Below are 21,180 nucleotides of genomic sequence, written 5' to 3' on the forward strand. Positions count from 1 at the left end.
GTGCCTCTGCTTGGTTGTGTTCCATTGGACATACCAAAGTGATCTGGGCTGGTCTGTAGTGGGCCTGGAGCTGACGCTGCAGTAGCCTCTAAGTTAATCTTGCCGTGCATCCTATAGGAAGTGTCCATGTCATGCAGGTGCTGACGTAAACACTCAAGGAAGGATTCAAGCAGCACCACGTGACCACTGCTTAGTGCTTAGGTAAGTAAAATAGGGTTTTTAGTTAAGGATTTTTTTTAGATAGAGAAAAATGGGAGGGAGGGGTGGGTGGAGTTTAATATTTATCATACAGTTGGACTTTAATATGTTAAATAAATGGCAATAACTGCATTAAATTGATTTTTTGGGGATGTCTTCCTTGTGCTAAGCTTTAACTTAGCACATCCACCACATGACACTATCCACCACCAACTGTTTAAATTACATTTTGTTTCAGCATATTGTTTCTATAACTATTTTATGTTCTTGCATTACTGCTCATTATAGGGAAATATATTATGCAGTATCCACAGAGAAAAAAAAATGTATCTGCCCTCGAATACTCCATATTACTGCTGTACAGATTTGCTTCACGGTTTAATAAACTTGGCAACGAAATGCTTCTATTTACATACCAGGACCCAGATGCAGCCATCTCAGCTTCTAGCCTATCGCTTTGTGATTTAAAAAGATTTGCCTCTAAATAATAGATTGTGCAGATATTTCATATATTTTGGATGGAAAAGTCCAAATACTTTTAAAAAAAGCATTTTCAAAATGTATTTCCAACACTTTTTATTCCGCTCTCGCAACATGTTTTTATGTATGTGAAAATAATGAAACACTTTGGTATTATGTATTATGACTGTAAGGAAAATCAACTTTCTAGTCACTAATGGGGTAGCATTAGCCGCATTAATATTTATGCATTTGGCTCTTTCTGATGGTTGTATATCTGGGCCATTTCATTATTGTGTCTGCTCATTTTCCATCAAACACCACTGATAAACAGGTCTTTGGAAATGTTATTTTCCCCCCGTTTACATTTAAACACGCTTTCCTGCAGGGTTAGAAATTGTCCCTTTTGAAATGATGTTTCTGCAATGCAGCCATATCCATGTTTTTAGTATAACAATCATGGTTAGAATGTATAAAATTCTTTAACGTAGTATAGGCATGATATGTAATTATGAGAAAATTATATGTGGAAGTTTGAATGGAATAGACCATCTTTTGTTATTGTAATCCTGCTTGTGAATGTGATCAGTTTATTGTATACTGTAGCATAATTATGTATTAATAAAAGGCTTTCTTTTTATGTTACTATGGATTTTTTTTACTGTTCATAGTACAGCACACCTAGGGTGCACTGCATTGTATTGTGTGACAGTGTGAGCTAAATACATGATAACTGTGTCTTTAGGGCAATACTGTGGTGTGAATGGGCCCTAAATCAGCTAAATGCTTTTGAGTGGAGCAAAACAAAAGGTGTGCAAAGCCTTGCAGTGCATTTTTTCTTGGAAAGTAGAGGAGAAAAGCCTGTCCCTTGCCAGCATGGTGCAGAGAAGGACCCGTGCTCTGTGCGTGAAAGCAGTGGTCTGTCTGCAGAGGTCCCACATGCCCCCTGCTGAGTCAAAGCTAGAGCTCTCCAATCAGCAAGCAGCATGAGCTTTGCTGCTTTCTAAAGAAAATGGACTTTAAGACTTTGAACACTTATTGTTGTGATTAGCTGATTTAACCTGAAAAATCAGTTGGGCTTTCACCAAACTTAATATGTAACTCTTAACCTGAACCCTAGGGGCCAATGCACACTATGTTGGTGTGTTGCATTAAGTCAGCCTTTGAAATAAAAGCACGGCCACACTGTAAAGCTGCCCATACACCTTGCGATCATCGGACGACACTTTTCGTCCGATGATCGAACCGTCGTACAATTTTTGTACGGTGGCCGCATCCAGCTCCGATTATCGCAAGGTTGAATCAGCAGTAATTAGACGAAAGCACCTGGACGAATTGCGGTAATCGATTGCACGTATTTTCCTTTGCGCATGAGCAGTGTTAATCATACGAATTTTGATGTACGGAAACGCCACCAACCGTGCGAAAATCTTACGATCGACTGAAGTTTTCTAACCTGCTGGTTAGTCAAAAGTCGATCGATTGTACAGTATTTGCGTTTGTACACTGCCCATCAACCTTACGAATATCGGACAAAAACGCGATCGCATACGAAAATCGGCCAATATTGGTAAGGTGTATGGGCAGCTTTAGAAAGGATTTCCCTCACAATGGAATGCACATTTCCCCAGTGGGACATAGATGGCAAAGGCACACGGATAACCCTTCCCTATTCTTTCTAAAACTAAAGTGAAATGTTTTACATTTAGATATACTTATTTTTATTACAACAATTACATTTTATTTTCTTGTGTTTCCTAGGCAATTCAGACATTCAGACTACCACAGGGAAGAAAATGTGCTCAACTAATCCAGAAAGCTGGGTGACCTTCGATGATGACAATCCATTCCAGACTCCCCAGAAGTCACTGATCCATCCTCATGACAACCATTACATTCCTAGATCAAGAGGGCTGAAACTGAGTCTGTCACACGACCATACAAGCCTGTCCTCCAACGCCAGCACTCCTCACACATCTCCCATAATTGACTTTACCAGCCCTGGACCTCCTTTTAATTCACCTTTGTGCACACCCATCAAAGACAGTCCAGTCACTCCATGCACTACAAAAACAGGGTCTTATAACTTGTACCCCATTCCAGAGTTTTCACAGGTTCAACCCTATACGTTATCTGAGCCCTCAACTTTGCTGGCAGAAAACCAGACATCAAGCATTCCATCACCTGCATATTCAGGTATAAATGATTCAAGTCCGAAGTTGAAAACTATAAATTATTTAGGTAGCTTAACAAGTTCACATTTGCAACAACCACCTAATGAGTGTGCGTTTTCAAGCCCGTTTTGGAACAATGACTTTTCAGGCATCATTTGTTCAATTGAAGCAGGCAATGTGATAGACTCTCAGATAAAAGATAAAATTCCTGCAAAACAAGAACACAACGCAACAGAAAAAGACACATTTAATAACCAGCGAAGCCTTAACCAGTGTTCTTTCAGCTACGTGTGTGAAAGGCTTCAGCATTTAAACACTGACCCACCTGACAATTTGAAGCATCATCTTGCTTGTGCTGAAAGAAACAGGCCTTCATTTATTCCACAAAGTCTCTTTAGAAGTCAGAAAAAAGATGGGTGGCCTTTCATGTTGAGGATTCCGGAGAAAAAAAACATGATGTCTTCCAGGCAGTGGGGACCTATTTACCTGAAAGTTCTGTCTGGTGGAATTCTGCAAATGTATTATGAAAAGGGCCTTGAGAAACCATTCAAAGAGTTTCAACTTCATCAGTTCTGCAGGCTTTCAGAACCCAAGCTGGAAAACTTAGGAGTTTCTGAAAAAATACACTCAGTTAAGATAGAAAATGTAACTTATTCTGAAAAAAGAAAATACCACCCAAAACTTGAAGTGGTCCATGAAGCCGAAATTGAACAAATGTTAAAATTAGGCACCACTGATTACTGTGATTTAACAGATTTTATCATAACAATAGAGGAAGAATTGATGATGCTCTCTCCAGTACTGAAACAAAAGAGAACTTATGAAGAGCCTGAAATGTCAGTGGAATTAGTGGACAACGTTTGGGCAGAAGTCACCAAAGATGGAAAACTACATGACAAGGCAGTAATGTCTCAAGTGTACTGTCTTTGTTTCATTCACAGTGGTGTAGAGTGTTTTTTAACAATGAACGACTCCGAGTTGCAAAGGCTATCGGAAAATTATTTTGGAAAGGACAATGATGAAAAACTGATCAACATTTCCGAGTATCATTTCCATAAATGTGTTAAAAAACACGAATTCACAAAGTCCAGGATAGTTAAGTTCACCCCAGTGGATGGATGTAGGTTTGAGCTGATGCGATTTAAAACTCCTTGTGTATTAGAAGAACTTCCCTTTTCTTTGAAGAGCTTGGTTGTGGTCCAGGGGGCATATGTAGAGCTCCAAGCTTTTCTTAACACATCTGGAAGTGTGGTGGCTTCACCGCAGATACATTTTTGTGAGAATATAACCATCAATTTCCCAGTTCCTGCACAGTGGGTCAAAGCACTATGGACAGCAAGTCTTCAGAGGCAGAGGTCCCTGAAAACCAAGATGAACCGCAGAGCTTGCCTGGGATCCACATATGAAATTGAATCTGAACCAGTAATACAAGTGACGATCGGAACAGCTAAGTATGAGTATGCTTACAAGGCTGTTGTATGGAAGATTGATAGACTCCCAGATAAAAATTCTAGTAAGTAAATTTTCATTTTTAGAGAAACAAAAAGTAGTCATATTTATTAATCTGTGTAAAAAGCTGATGCACCACTGTGGGGCGCACAGTTCTTTGCTGCTCATCAGCTCCAATTTGTGACTATACAGCACTGTGAATCTCGTTCACACAGTGAAAAGCTGTGTGAATGCTTTATATATGGCGAAAGAAAAAATTTTCCAGCATACTTACCAGTTAGCCTGCATAAAAGACAAATTGCACTGTCCAGCTAATAGGGTTAAAAACAGAGCTTTTAGTTGCACAGCTTTTGCAAAATATGCAAAAACAGGTGTAGATAAACTCTGGCTCTTCAGTTGTGGTACATCTACAAATCCCATTAGCCATCACAAGACTCTGACAGCCACAGGTATGTCTCCCAGAGGCAGATGCATGATCGGATTTGTAGTTTCACCACAGGTGTGGGGCTGGAGTTTACCTATCCTTGCTGTAGAACATGCTGTAGCTTTTCCAATGATTGCAAGTTAGGCAGAGACCTGAGAAGGCAGCTGCCGTCTCCATAATTCATTTAGATTACTCTAGTTTTTCAGGTGCACACGGCACCATTTCCTATCTAATCTATCTTCCCCAGTGTTTTCTTTGCTTTACCCTTGCCTGTGCAGTCGATCCTTATAGGCTTCTATGGTACCATCTCCCAGCAATCTCCTGTAGATGAAGGTGAATGAGCTGATAATAGAGGCCACTGGGAATTAGGGCACAATTTACTACTTGGTAACAAAAAGTAAAGATGACGACTTCCGGTTCCGGCGCCTGCAGAGCGAGACGCGTATGTGAGGAGCTCCGGGCTTTCGGGACAACTATATCAGCATTTTATATCGGCCAGAGCTGCCGTCGAGCGGTCACGCAAGACCTAACCAGCCTTCATACCCGGTCTCTGCCCATGGACAGATTCGTTGACAGGTCTCGCGCTCCGCTGAGATCGGAATCCCGACCCGGGACAACGAGCGCGCGCAATCTGACGGAAGCCATGGAGGCCTCCCAATCGGCCTCACTAACGGACCCGGATGCCGAATCTATATCGGACCCTGAACCATCAGTCGACTCGGCGAAGATAGCCGCAGCGGTAGCCAGGTTATTGAAGCCCACCATACAGGCCTCAGTACAGGCCGCGGTCGACTCGGCTGTCACTAAGGGCATTCAGTCGCTCCGTCATGAGCTCCTGGCACAAGCTCACCGCGTCACGGATGTGGAAAACAGAGTTTCCCTCTTAGAAGACGAGCTGGCATCCACCAACGCTCGCCTACAGACCATTGCCAAACATCATCAAACGGTCACTGCCAAATTGGAGGATCTGGAGAACCGATCTAGGAGGAACAACTTACGTATAGTAGGTCTGCCTGAGTCCTACCTACCAGCCGACTTATCAAATCTCTGGATATGGATGATTATCAAATCTCTGCTCGCATCTCCTACCAGAAGCGCTGGGACTTACCCGTGCCTGCACTGTGGAAAGGGCACATCGCTTGGGGTTGCAGCAGCAGAAATACTCAAGCCCACGTCCAGTAATAGTGAAATACCTGTCATATGTGGATAAAGCAGACATCCTGAAGGCTTATCGCAATGGATCAAACTTTCGTTTTGACGGCCACAACATCCTTTTCTTTGCTGACTATTCAGCTGAAGTAAGCCGCAAGCGGAAGGCTTTCTCCGAGATCTGCAAGATGCTATACCAAAGGAAACTGCGTTTCTCCCTGATCTACCCGGCGACTCTGAGTATCCAATCAGGGGACGGGACTCGTCACACTTTTACATCTCCTCAAGATGCCCTACAGTTTCTTGAACCGGCTGAAGTGGCGGGCTCTGATCAACGTTCCCACTTTGGAAGCAAGCGACAATGAAGATCCTCCCCACCTCCAAACTCCACATTGGGAGAGCCCACCTGAATCCACCCGGGCCCGCCGGGAGAAATGTTGATCTGAAGCAGGATCCCCGACCCTGACCGAGGCGGCTTGTCTCTGTGGCTCTTGGCCGGCGATGCAACGTGTTAAAGGGTGCACCACCTCTTGTTTATTTTTTGTGGTTTTCTTCTCATCGGCCTCGTAGTTTTGAAGTGGGAGTTTGTGCCCGCTGATGGGTACCCCTAGTTTTGGCTTGTGTATCGCCTACATTACTTCACCATACGGATGGAACGGACGGAGGACTTCACCTCATCTCATCACGTAACTATGTTTAACAGTTCTCACCTATATATCCCCACCGTCGACACTTTTTCTAAGACGGCATGACTCTGGCCTACGATAGACCCCCTTACCTAAAGTCCCGTTTCCCTTTTCACTAGTGTTTTTGATCCGATTCGCACTGTGGGAAAAAAGGGAGTGTTATGACTTGTTCTTTTTTTTCTCAGACTCTTTACTCCATGGGGCTCATTCACCCTGCTCCGGGTTTACTGGTCCAGGGTGAATCGCCTGTGGGAGAGAGATTTTCTATGTTATGTTATTTTTTCTGTTCCACTTTGTTAACTGTGTTGATTTTTCTCATGTCCATGAATTCTGATTTGCAACGTGCATGTATTCTGCAGACCTGTTTTAGGCCGGGTCGTGTGACCTTATTGTTTATGCTATTAACGGAGGGGGCTGCTCATGCTCTTCCAATAGTGGTGTTACTTATAAACGTGGAGACTCGCCCACTTCAACAAGTAGTATATTGGTCTATAGAGAGTCTTGGGCACAGTTGCCACATGCCCGCCTTCAGTCCTATTTTCTATAAATATGTCTAGTACAGTCAATATAGTGACTTGGAATGTAAAGGGGCTGCGCTCACCTCAGAAACGCTCCAGAATATTGCGTCATCTAGCTAAATTGAAAACCCACATTGCCCTATTGCAGGAAACCCACCTACTGCAGGCAGATCTCTACCGCCTACGTAAATACTGGGTTGGGGAAGTTCTTGGCTCCCCTTCCCAAGGAAGGAAGGCGGGAGTGGCTATCCTGTTGCACAAGAGTCTCGCGTATACTGTACTCTCCACAGACAGGGATACAGAGGGTCGTCTCTTGAAGGTCCATATCACAATCGAGGGGGCAGAATATGTCATCTATAATGTATACGCGCCAAACTCACCACCAGGCGAATTTTTTCGTACCTTAACCTCATGGGTTTTGCAGGATGCGGTGGCGAATAAGGTGATAGGAGGTGATATGAACTCGGTGGTGTCAGAGGCCGAGGATCGGGTTTCTACTAAACTACTGCAACAGGGGTTGGCCCCATCCTCGCCCTCACACTTAGAACGACTCCAATCAGACCTCAATGTATTCGATGTATGGAGACTGCAGAACCCGGAAGGTAGAGAATATACCTACTGCTCTCAGGTACATGCTTCCCTGGCTAGACTAGATTATATCTTCTGCTCCCAACCCTTGCTTTCCTATACTAAACAAGTCCTCATACATGACCTGGTGATATCAGACCACGCTCCGGTAGCGATTAGTTTGCACAGTCGTCTCCCCAGGGGTGACGCTCATATATGGCGTTTTCCCTCACATCTTCTGGACGATGTCAACTTCAGGGAGGAATTGCTACTGGCATGGCAGGACTACACAGTTACCACCTATTTTCTATAAATATGTCTAGTACAGTCAATATAGTGACTTGGAATGTAAAGGGGCTGCGCTCACCTCAGAAACGCTCCAGAATATTGCGTCATCTAGCTAAATTGAAAACCCACATTGCCCTATTGCAGGAAACCCACCTACTGCAGGCAGATCTCTACCGCCTACGTAAATACTGGGTTGGGGAAGTTCTTGGCTCCCCTTCTCAAGGAAGGAAGGCGGGAGTGGCTATCTTGTTGCACAAAAATCTCGCGTATACTGTACTCTCCACAGACAGAGATACAGAGGGTCGTCTCTTGAAGGTCTATATCACAATCGAGGGGGCTGAATATGTCATCTATAATGTGTACGCGCCAAACTCACCACCAGGCGAATTTTTTCGTACCTTAACCTCATGGGTATTGCAGGATGCGGTGGCGAATAAGGTGATAGGAGGGGATATGAACTCGGTGGTGTCAGAGGTCGAGGATCGGGTTTCTACTAAACTACTGCAACAGGGGTTAACCCCATCCTCGCCCTCACACTTAGAACGGCTCCAATCAGACCTCAACGTATTTGATGTATGGCGACTGCAGAACCCGGAAGGTAGAGAATATACCTACTGCTCTCAGGTACATGCTTCCCTGGCTAGACTAGATTATATCTTTTGCTCCCAACCCCTGCTTTCCTATACTAAACAAGTCCTCATACACGACCTGGTGATATCAGACCACGCTCCAGTAGCGATTAGTTTGCATAGTCGTCTCCCCAGGGGTGACGCTCATATATGGCGTTTTCCCTCACACCTTCTGGACGATGTCAACTTTAGGGAGGAATTGCTACTTGCATGGCAGGACTACACAGTTACCAATGACCTACCAGGCACTTCCCCTACATTATTTTGGGAGGCCGGTAAAGCCTATTTAAGGGGACGGCTGATTGCCTATGTGGGAGCCAAAAGAAAACAAGCGATAGCATCCCATTCAATGGCTAGTCTTGCACTACGCCAGGCCTATGCAGATTTCAAAACCAATCCCACGAACAAACTCATGACCTCCTGGGCCAAGGCTAAGGGGGAATACGAAGCATTATTACACAAATACGAGCTATATACCAAATCTGTTTGGGAGCTGAAGTTCCATAAATTGGGCAACAAATGTGGTAAACTGCTGGCCAATCTAGTCCGTCCACGTCAGACCCCCCGCCCGATACAATGTCTGAAAACCCCGCAGGGGTAGGGAGTCACTGACCCGAAACAAATAAATGCCTTGCTGCACACATATTACCATAAATTGTATACTACCCAATCTGCCCCGACTGACCACACTACCTTCCCCTTCGATGACATCCCTCTCCCAACCTTGTCTGAACCCCAACTGGAATCGCTGAACGCAGATATAACAGAGCAGGAAATACTGCACACAATAACGTCTTTAAGCAATGGGAAGGCCCCGGGACCTGATGGCTACACAGCAGAATTGTACAAATTCCTCAAAACCCCGCTGTCCTACATATATCCCATTATTAATTCTTACTTTAACCCTAAACCAGCGAGAACTTCTCTGGTGAAATGGAGAAGGGACTTCCCGCTGGAGGACTTTGAGAGTGCCGTGCTGGAGGGATGTCAGAACATTAGGAGGTGCACACCCAATGAGCAGTGGAGAGAGACTCATTTCAGGATCATACATAAGGCTTATTATGCCTTTGGTTTTTTTCATAAAATAAGGGCTCCAAGCCCATACTTAACAGCGTGCCCCAAATGCACCCTGGAGGGGGCCTCTCTCCGACACTGTCTCTGGGACTGTCCACACATTGTCGCCTTCTGGGAATCGGTACTCTCCTATTTAGCGGTCATTCTGAATACTCCCCTGCTCCGGGAACCTTGGCTGTGTTTGTTCAGTTATTGGAAATCATCTACGGTACCTAATAGACATACGCAGCAATGGGTGTATGTAGCTTTGTTACTGGCAAAACGTATAATTATGCATCAATGGCTCTCCAAGCAGCCTCCATCGCCCCAACATTTTGTGAAGGCATTAATGTCTTTGATGTGGAAGGAGAGACTTGAGGCAACCCTTGACCCGGACAAACACTCTGATTGGTTCTTTAAGAAGTGGGAACCTTTTATATTACACAGTTATTCCGGAGCCGAGCTACATGCTCTCATGTATCCCTTCAAACTAACTAAATGGTACCTAGAGAGGAGGTTGGAGAACTCCCTAGGGCAGTTAGAACTCCCGGAGAACTATAATCCGGGCTAGGTGAGGTAGCCATTAAGATTAAGATAGGTCGTACCTACGGCAGTCTGCAGCTGCTTGGATAGTAAGCATGACGAACAAAGCTGAAACACTCTTTGGAAAGGGTTTCATGCAATCTGCAAATCTCTATGTCTCTTTTTGATTAATTTTCTTTGGTCTACATGTGACATGAGTGTTATTTTGTATGTTATTTTGTATGTTATTTTGTTTGGATATGATGTACTGCTATTACATTATTATTCTGTTTGAAATATGATGTTCTTTGGAATTTCAATAAAAAGATGTTTAAAAAAAAAAAAGTAAAGATGACATTCTGCTGACGATTTGTTAGGGGTTTTCTCTTCAGGGATATCTATTCGTACAACAGGAAGGGGCAGTAAGGATTCACGTTTGATGATGTGGAAACCGCGCTGATCCACATCCGCCCTGGTGTGAATGGGCTCTTATTCTTGCACTATTCACTTACAAAGTACAATTCTAACAAGCACCTTGAGGATGGAGATATAATTAGTAATCACAAATGCATTTCATGCTATTTTTTTATGTAACGCAGATCTCTAGTGTACCTTTTGCCTCCGTATAGTATGTAAGGCTTAGTGCCAGAGTGATGCTGGCAGAAAGATTTTGTCTTACTAGCTATTGGGGAAAAACAATTACAGTAAGGGTCTCGCCAAACCAATGAACCTTGACAAGCAGTCAAGTTATAATGCGATTCAAAATCACAGATTAAGTAAAAGTACCCTACTGTTCTTGTGATTTCAACTAACTCATTGGAACATAAAAAGGTTACTAAAAAACAATAAAGACAAAAAAATTCACAACAAGCTCAACCTCACACATAACTTCTCTCTTTTGTAGACCCCCTGCTAGACCTTGCTGTCTCGGACCTTGATCAATATCAAGTATTGCCTACCTACTGCAAGTAGGCAGAAGCATTTGTTTAGTTTGTCCTCCCCTTATGGATAATTATGTTCATTGCAATGTCCTTGAAGGTCACATGGTGAGAGGCAATGTGAAGGAGGGGGGTATTCTGTAAAAAAAGTTGATGGATTTTTAAACTGGTTTTCACAGGATGAGAGGGATGGATATGTAAAATAACTGGCCAAAAAGTTTTGATTTTTGTATACACTTGACTTCCTCAATAGCCAATAAATGTCCCTCGGCATCCTCACATACACTGTGTATAGAACGTGATGACTCAGGGACCTTAGACCGATAAAGCAGAGGGGGAGAAAGGTGGAAGGGACCAGTCTAAGAGCTGGCCGGCTGGAGGATTGAATGAGTACAGCTTTGTTATTTTTGAATAAGGCAAAAACCAGCACTTAACACTTGCAGCATGGGGGTAGTCCCACTGCAAGGGTTAAGAGCATTTTTACCTGGCATTCTTCTTTAAAGATTGCTTTTATGATTGGCACCATTCCAGGCTGGCTTTGTTTCTTACCATTTGTGCAACGCCTTTGGAAGAATTATCGTCTGATCCTATTTCTTATTTTCGCAGGTCCAGATCAACCACACAGCTTATCCTGCAAGCTTGAGCTGGGCTCAGACCAGGAGATCCCTCGTAACTGGAATCCCGTGGCAACGGTGCAGTTTGTTATGCCGGCTACATGCGTCTCGGGGGCAGAGGTAAAATCAATGGGCATCGAGAGTGATATCCAGCCCCATAAACACGTCTTGCACAAAGCTTGCTACAACATACAGGTATTATTGATTTGCACATTCATTTTGAATGGTTTACATTGCAGATGAATGGTTATCCAGAGAGTCATAAGAATGGCAGATGGAACATTATACATTCTGATTAGATTCAGACAGTTGTAATTTTACTACCTGTGAGAATTTTGGATCAATTGTAGATTCAGTGGCAGCCACTTCTAAACAGACGAGTCTGCCAGAGACACGGCAGTGAAATGCTCTCTAATATAAAACATCCACTTTATGCTCTGCGTAAATATATGCGGTTCATCATTGCCTCTGCATACCTGTGTCAGCTGTTTCCATGTTCAAAACAAGTGCAAAACATACAGTTCAGCAAATGCGTACAAACCTCGCCAGGCTGTCAACTCTAAAGTGTCTGTTATTTTAATGCATGCAGGAGCACTGGAGATACGGCTCTCCTGACACCTAAACACAAACATGAAACCATTGTTTGGAATCAATAGAGATAGTCAATTTTAGAAACATTCCTCCATTTTATCAAAGCATTTGTATTGTTAGAGTGCTTTGATACGGATGGGGAAAAACTCGTACAGGATTTCTGCTGCTGCTGCGGATAGAAAAACAGAAATGTGAGCTTGATGCTACAATGAAAAGGACCTGAAAAATAACAAATGGGGCCAACTGATGTGTGGCATGCCTATTTTAATTTATTCTAATTGGATGGCATTAGCATGCAGCCTACAGGTATGAGAATTGTTGTCAGGAATGACTGGGACATTGCTCTATTTAGGATCGAGGGTCTTTCAAATGTGAAATACTAGTCTTTAAAGGGTTTCTAAACCCTCAGCTTTTTTTTGCATATATCTACTGCTAGCAAGCTTAAAAAAGTTTTTAAAAAAAACCTCTTTAACGGCGGTTTAAACTTACGTGTGTGTTCCCTGCGTGCTCCCGTCCGAAAATGTGAAACTGCACGGGCGGCCGCAAAGCATCTTGGGGCGCGGGGCATACACAGTTCACATTTTCGTCCGGGACGCAAGGAAAGACACAAGGTAAGTCTATGGACGCGTGCACCTGCATGCAGACACCGTGGGAGAGTTCATGCCAGCAAGCTCAGAGGACTCAGCGCTGGATCGGAGATTCGCCGCAGCGCTGGAGAGAAGGCTGAAAACTAAAGGAAAGAAGAAGATGATCGGATTAAAGGAGAACTATGAGGTGAGTGCTTTTCACTCACCTCATAGTTCTAGCCGACCTGTGACAATGAGACTGTCACAGGTCGGCTCAGTAGATCGGGAGGTGAGCGAACTGGAGGCTGGATTCCCTCCTCCCCGCTCCGATCCGCCATCGCTGACTGGCGGATCGGACGGGGGAGGGGGCGGGTCCAGCTGGCTGTGCCTCTAGATAGGCAGAGCCAGCTGTCACTCACGCAGCTGGGCGGATCCAGACATAATTGTCGGGATCCGCTTCAGCTGCGGCGTCTCAGTATACCGCGAGCTACAGCTGAGTATACTGAGCTTATGTTGACGGGAGGACGCTAGTTTGTGTCCTCCCGTTACCCTAAGGAGAACTATGGGGAAAAGCCTTTTTTAAAGCCTTTTTTAAAAGACATAATTTAAGGTAAGTGCTTTAATTAATGTTGGGGTGAGGGAAATGTTTTTTGCCTTTTAATGTCACTTTAAGTTAAGGGGTCCAGGGGTTTTACCTGTTCTCTAAAACCATAGTTGGGTAAGGGTAAGAAAGGTCCTGATTTATGATTGGGACTTGTTCAGTGTTCTGCTAGGTTGGCTGCCCCTGTTTTTTTTTTGCTTAAAAATATATTAAATTAGTTATTTCGGATTCGAACGAGCCGCCGAATCAACTGATTTTCGTTGATTTGCAGGTTTGTCCGAATCCGAATGCACATGTCTAGTGCATAGGAAGGCCAATCTTGTAGGAAAGCATATCTGGCCATCTATGAAAGAATTCCTGTCAGGTTTATATTGCTGTCAGTGAGATTTATACTCTCCATTTGTCCTGGTTACCATTATCACTGAAAGTGAAAGAAAAATCCAAAATTTTGGGTTGTCATCAAAACAGTATTAAATGGGAACTCTTCCAATGCTGTGGTTTCATCCACTGAGTCACTATGTCACTACATTGTCCTGTAGTCATGTAGAGGGCAACAGAGACAGGGTGGCAGGACAGGAAGATATTAACACTCTTCTATAAGGGAGCCCTTGTTTTCAGTTTTTTTTACATAGCACCACTAAAATTATCATTTAAACGGTTTGGCTAGAATTGCCTTATAAAATTCAAAGCTATAGGAGAGTGTATGAAATGTGACTGTCCTTAATACTGGTAAGAAAAGAAACACTAACACCTGGTTGGCTGCTACAGGACAGCAACTCCACAACTTTTTTTTACTCCTCAAGCTTTTTTAAAGTGACCCATAGAATGCAATAAAATCATTACGCTGAATGTTATGAAAAGGCATTTTTATTCCCTAAATCATTGTACACATACTAACATATACAGGGTTATGCACTAAAGGGTGAAGAGTTTGTAGAAGGCAGGAGAAGTGAACACTCTAGGCCAAAATAGATGATTTGGAAAATTCTCCAATTCAGCTCACTTTCCAGTTCAGCTATGTTGTACTAGATTGTTCACTTCTCCTGCCTTCTCCAAACTCTTCACCCTTTTGTGAATAACCCTGTATATTTTATGCCCATGGGAATTTAATCTGATTTTCCACAGCTTGCATGTGTACAAGCGCAATCCTTTAAACACTCAAGCTCTTTCAATATACTGGTGCACATTTTGCCCTGAAATAATACAAATATAAATAATTCACTAAAAGTGTAATGGGCCCAGCTGCATACTGTACCTGGTATTGCCATCTGTTGGTTACAAGTGGTACTACAGCCATTACACGAATACAAAATTAGGAGGGTTAAAACTCTTATAGGGATATTTTTATTTGTCTGTGTCTCACTGGGGAGAATTCCTTTTACTTTCTAATCCAAACATACAGCAGGAAATTAGAGAAAATCTTGATAGTTAATGGAATTCCAATCTTAGGAAGTTGTAGTGCAGGGGTAGACAACCTCAGCCCTCTAGCTGTAGTGAAACTACAAGTCTTATGAGGTACTGCCTGTCTCTGCAGAGCCAAAGTCAAGGTTGCCTGCCTCTGCTGTAGTAGCTTTATATTCACTTTAATATGTCCTTTTACATGATCTATTTTTATTAATCTCTTTTACTTAATAAGGACTTCCATCCATATGCCTGATGCCATGTCATAACATCTGGGAAATTTAATAGACATTTAAAATGTGTATTTACAGCTTTTATTAATGCCAACTGAAGCCTTCTAGGAGCTAGCGTTTAGAAATCAGTAACCTCAGATGTTGCTGAAAATGACATGCAAAGTCAGTTTTAACATGACAAGGGAGCTTTTTAAAATGCCTGCTGATAAATGTATTGGCATAAGCCTTCCTGAGCACAAATGATTTCAAGGTGTTTTTAGTGTGAGTTAGATAAACCATATTAATGTCTGTTAGAGACCTGGATGATATAAAGGCATCTGTCCATTAGAAATACATGCAAATGTAATTGCTGTTTACCTTCCAGGGAGTCTTTTCTAAGATTTGTTATGTATCTGTACAACCAGTTTGCCCTTTGTACAACCATCTGTAAGGGGAATTGTTCCCACTGAGCATCATTATTAAGGGGCCTTTCTCCTAATGACCACTAACATAAGGGGGCCTCTTTCAACTGACTGCTAATGAAAGGGGGGGGGACTTAATTGATCATCAAAGTGAGAAAGCACAAATACATTTTCACTGTCTGCATTTATTTTCTGGCCATTATTGTTCTCATCATTATGATGACATTCATATTTTCATTATTATTACGTAAAATAATTTATTATTATCCTTGAGACCTGAAAGTTATTAAGGGGTTCCTTGTTGTTATAAAGGTTGAGAATGGCTGCTCTAGAGACAAAACACACAAGTTCTTGCCTATTGGTAATGTGGTGTCCTCTAGGGGCAGGGTGATATAAGATTCTTGCCTCTTAGTTAGGTGGTGTCTTCTAGGGGCAGGATAGTTCCATATACCTTGCAGCACTCCTTACCGGATATCCCAAAGTAACGGCTGCGTAATGGCTGCAGATGGCGCCGCTCCCAGTAAAAATTAAATACCGATTTCACCAGCTCGGGAATTCCATATAAGTGCGAATCCATTTTATTAATAGATGTCACTCAGACAAGAGCTTTCGGGGCCACGTAGGGTCCCACTTCATCAGGCTCAGAAATTACATTTCTGAGCCTGATGAAGGGGACCCATAGTGGTCCTAACATCGCTTGTCTGAGTGACATCTATCAATAAAACAGATTTGCCCTGATATGAAATTCTTGTGCGGTGACATCTGTATTTAAGTTTTTCGAGGGGCAGGATGACATAAGGTTCTTGCCTCTTGGTTAGATGGTATCTTCTAGGGTTAGGATAACATAAGGTTCTTGCCTCGTGATTAGGTGGTATCTTCTAGGGGTAGGATAACATAAAGTTCTTGCCTCTTGATTAAGTGGTATCTTCTAGGGAGAGGATGACCTAAGGTTCTTGTCTCTTGGTTAGGTGGAATTTTCTAGGAGTAGGATAACATAAGGTTCTTGCCTCTTGATTAGGTGATATCTTCTAGGGAGAGGATGACCTAAGGTTCTTGTCTCTTGGTTAGGTGGAATTTTCTAGGAGTAGGATGACCTAAGGTTCTTGTCTCTTGGTTAGGTGGTATTTTCTAGGAGTAGGATAACATAAGGTTCTTGCCTCTTGATAAGATGGGGTTTTATAGGAGCAGGATCATATAAAGTTCTCAAACCTCTTGGCCTTTTAGTTATCAGTTGCTAACAGAAACCTATGTCCTGGTAAACAAAAACACAGCATTTTATATATGAAAAATTACTTCTGTCTCCAATTTACCACATTTAAAAATGCATAAGTTAAATAATCAACTTTGGCAAACTAAGAACTATTCTTTTTGACCCAACGAAATAGAACTACTAACCCGGCCAGAAGAAGGTGTGAGGAACTGTGTGCAATTTCCATGTTTTAATAAAAAATCCCCGGAGGAAACATCAAGTGCGTGCAGTAGATTTTCTCCTTCTGCTAGCATGTTTGACCCAAATGCCCATAAACAGACCTATGACCATCTATAAATCTATGATCATCTCTAACATAGTGATGATCACAGAATGGAAGTAATTCGAAGCTGGTTGAGGTTATCCCTCCACTTTAGTCAGTTGTACTGATTGGTTTGGGGTCTCAGAGTGCACTGACTCGATCATTTAATGAGACTCAGTATTCTAAAGTTTATCCTGTTTTGAATATATTAATTTATATAAATCACAATAAGGCTAATAGTGTAATAGAAAGCGTGCAGGTGTCATATAAGGTAATGTTTCCAGAATGAGATAAGGGATTGTGCACAGACGGGCAAAGGAAGGAATGTCCAGACAGACAAAAATGTAACAGTAGGAGTGCAAGGAGAACATGCTTCACTTAATGAAACGGTAACTAGAAACTTGCTTAAGTCATCATTTTTTGAAAGATGATATAATTCAGCAAAACTGCTTGCGTTGGAGTATTCAGCCAACACTGCTTAACGATGACCAAAAATCTGATTAAATGTTAATGCTTAACCCTTGTGCTTTAACAGGAAGAAAGTTTTCATACTGGCAAACCTATGAAATTATCATCACTAGTACAATATGTAATTTTTGTATTATCTCAGGGTTGAGTTATTGATTATGTATCAGTGCAAACCCCATGTGTTCTCTCTGTCTGCATACAGATGAGTATATGTAAAAAATGTATATCCATAGAGTAATAACAATATTGTTTTTAAAAGTTCACCAATGTGTTACCTGCAAATGATAATTTAGATTTGAAGAGAGCAGTGTTACACCAACAACAGATTAGTTATAGTTGGGGACTGTAGATGTGTAGTAAGGCTTGCTACAAAAAATTATACCAGAACATGCAGTCAGAGGCGGCTCTAGAGTTTGTGAGGCCTTAGGCGAAACCTAAACATGAGGCCCCACTCAGGCCTGTGGGGTCTCACCGGGCTGTCGGGTTTAACCAGGATGGTGAGACCCCACAGAGCCCTGGTGAGACCCCCAAGAGCCCTGAATAAACCAGGGTTCTATATGGTCTCACCGGGGCTTTGTAGGGTCCCAACAGGGCTCTGTAGGGTTTAATCAGGGCTGGTGAGACCCCACAGAGCCCCCAAAGTGCCCTGGTGAGACCCCACAGAGGCCTGGTTAAACCAGGCCTCTGTAGGGTCTCACCAGCCCCAGCGCTCTGTAACAGTTATCAGTGAAATAATGTGCCACTATACTGCAAACCAAGAATTAAAGGGGAACTATAACCACTGTGCTATCAGTTTTATGTTAATCTACAGTTAGGGGCTATTCACACATGCATCAATGCACTGCAATGCCTTTGATGTTAAATTGTACCCCAATGCACCTCCACCAGACTCCTGGGCTGCAGCGCACCACAGTTCCCAACAACACAAGATGCAATCCAAAAAATGCAGAAAGTGCTACAGTTTTGTTGTGTTGAGGTGCACTGCAGCCCATTCAGTTTGAATGAAATACTTAACACTGTATTAAGTATCCCATTCATAATGAATTGGCTGTAGTGCACCTCAATACAGCGAAAATGTAGCATTGTTGCACAACATCATGCCTCAATGTTCAAAAACACCCCCCCCCCCCAAAAAAAAAACCAACAACAACAAAACAGTGCACCGACGTGTGTGAACAGGCCCTAAGTCACTGCACTGTAAACATGTTTGGGATAAACATAGGCCTATCCTAAAAAAGGGGGAGTGGGCATACTCAATGGACCATTTGGTCTTTTTCTGCCATGAATGTTCTTATGTTATGTCCCTTCCCTACCTGACACCACTTACTTTTATTCAATGCACTGCCCGATTGATGTTTAATTTGTCACATGGTTGTGCAAATCTACATATATTCATATGGACCTTGGTGTCACAGCCTGAGAACTATAGCACTACAGCCCTTACAATGAAATTGTCATCTGCACTCAAGTCTTGTAAATATGTAAAATAACTCTCTTTTTCTTTTTTTTTAACAAATAATGTTAAAGTTGATCTTTAGGCATATAAAAAATAAACAAATTAATACAGCTCTCTTATTAATATATCAGTAAATGTATTATTTAAAGGAGAACTATGAGGTGAGTGATTTCCATTCATCCTCATAGTTAAAGCCGACCTGTGACAAAGAAGCTGCCAAAGGCCAGCTCTATCGATCGTGAAGTGAGCAGAAACATGCCGCCGATCTACTCACTTACCGATCGTCTCCCTGCAGTGAGCGGTGACTGTCAGTCACTGCCCCCCACAGGGATTGCCCCCCTCTCCGATCCTCCAGCGCTGAGTGGAGGAACGGACGGGGCAGGGAGCGGGCACAGCTGGCCTGCTGTCAATCAGCCAGCTGGGTGGATCTCAACATTATTGTCGGGATCCGTCCCGGCTGCGGCGCTCTCAGTATATCGCGGGCAATAGCCTGCAATATACTGAGCTTTGGCTCACTGGATGAGGTTAGCATATGTCCTCCCATGTCCCTACAGAGATCTATGGGGAAAAACACTTACCCCATAATTCCCTTTTAAGTGCAAGCAGTGCAAGTACTTGAATTTGACCAGGTATCAGCCTCTTTTAGTTTTCGTACAGGGAGTCTATAGTGTGAGAGGAAGAAGCAGAAATGAAAGGCAACCTCCCTAATGGGACACAGATGATAAAAAAACAAAACCCTACAGGAATTCTAACCATTACCTATGCAATCCAAAAATAAAAAAAAGTTTTGTCTTTAGATATACTTTAAAGGCGTTTCTCAAGTTGTAGCATATGCTATCAAGAAAAGTATTAACCAAAAGTACAGAGAAGCGATCTGGACATTTATTACACATGGGCAGAGGTAATATTTATTTACACATGAGCACTTACAAAAATTTCTGTGCCTGGAGTTCTACTGTAACTGATTTGACTTTAAGCCAAGATATGAATCTTTTACAAAACCATGTGCAATAAAAGTAACATTTTTGTACCCATAATTCCCCGTACAAAGCTCTGTGACCTACATGTATGAAGATTTATGTTTTCTTTTATTGCAGGTGGAGATTGAAAGAAAACTTATTCCAGTAAGTGGAGAAGACATGGACAAAGCTGAAGAGTGTATAACGCAATAATACCAGAGGAACCGCTCCTTGAGACACTTTAGACACGACATAGCAGCCTCTACAGCAGCTGCTACAACACGAAGGACTTTCCATTGCTGTGTATTCTGTACAGATGTAAAGACGTACTTATAAATGTGACTTACCCTTATATATATAGAATACAATGAGGGCATGATTGTCATGTATATGAAAAGCTGAAACTTAATCTCTTCTATTTTTATTATATACAACACACTGCATTGTTTATCCAAATGTGCTGTAATATAATTTCATGGCTCATGGTGCATTTGCATTACCACACTTCAGCATTAAATATGCAATCAATAGTAAAAAATACAGCAGCCTATTCAGAAATTAAATTGTTGCCTGACTTTTTTTTTATTACATTTATCATTTTTGTGTTTTAAATGGAAGGTATAGTGGTACTGCTGCAAACCTGGTAGTTCTGCCACTAACTCCAAGCTGTACAGCAATGCAGAATACCAACAGCTATAGAGGACTATAAATCTCAGAAATACATTGTACAGCATTGCAGAATGGCATTGGCTATAGAGAACTACAATTCCAAGCAATACATTACACAACAATGCAGAATACCAGCAGCTATAGAGGACTATAAATCCCAGCAATAATGACTACCAACAGCTATAGAGAACTACAATTCCCAGCAATACTATTATACAGCGATGCAGAACAGCATCAGCTATAGAGAACTACAAATGTCAGCAATACATATTACAGCAATGCAGAATAATATGAGGCTATGTACTCTGTTGCTCTGGGTTCTCCACCTGATGTCTCCAGGGTCCCAGGAGGGTTGTGCGGGCTTTTTCCAGGGGTCCAGAGAGTTTCACGGGTACGTGTGGGTGCAGCAGAGGAGGCTCCCTAATTAGGCTCTCAGGTGGCCAATGCGGACTGTCAGGTGGTCAGTGCGGGCTCTCTGCTGGTTCAGTGCGGGATCTGTGGGGGCTCCCTAATAATCAGTGGTGGCTCTGTGGTAGCTCCCAGGTGGGTAGTGGGGGCTCCACTGTGGCCAGTGGGGGCTCCCTGGGGGGTTAGTGGGCAATCCCTGGTGGTTAGTGGGGGGCTCAGTGGTGGCCAGTGGAGGCTCCCTGGCGGTT

At 42.7% G+C, this 21,180-nt stretch overlaps 1 protein-coding gene across 1 annotated transcript in view; it reads left to right on the plus strand.

Moving 5' to 3' along the window:
- The window catches only part of STON1 (stonin 1), a 52,554-nt gene extending 32,480 nt beyond the window's left edge, over window positions 1-20,074 (plus strand). The window contains exons 2-4 of the mRNA XM_018557200.1: window positions 2,419-4,344; window positions 11,661-11,863; window positions 19,994-20,074. Of these exons, the coding sequence (XP_018412702.1) occupies window positions 2,419-4,344; window positions 11,661-11,863; window positions 19,994-20,068 (2,204 nt within the window). The 3' untranslated portion in view covers window positions 20,069-20,074. The remainder of the gene's footprint in view (window positions 1-2,418; window positions 4,345-11,660; window positions 11,864-19,993) is intronic.
- The last annotated feature ends 1,106 nt before the right edge of the window (window positions 20,075-21,180 follow it).

Source organism: Nanorana parkeri, unplaced genomic scaffold (assembly GCF_000935625.1).
Source record: "Nanorana parkeri isolate BGI_ZX_2015 unplaced genomic scaffold, ASM93562v1 scaffold271, whole genome shotgun sequence".
Classification (NCBI taxonomy): Eukaryota; Metazoa; Chordata; class Amphibia; order Anura; family Dicroglossidae; genus Nanorana; species Nanorana parkeri.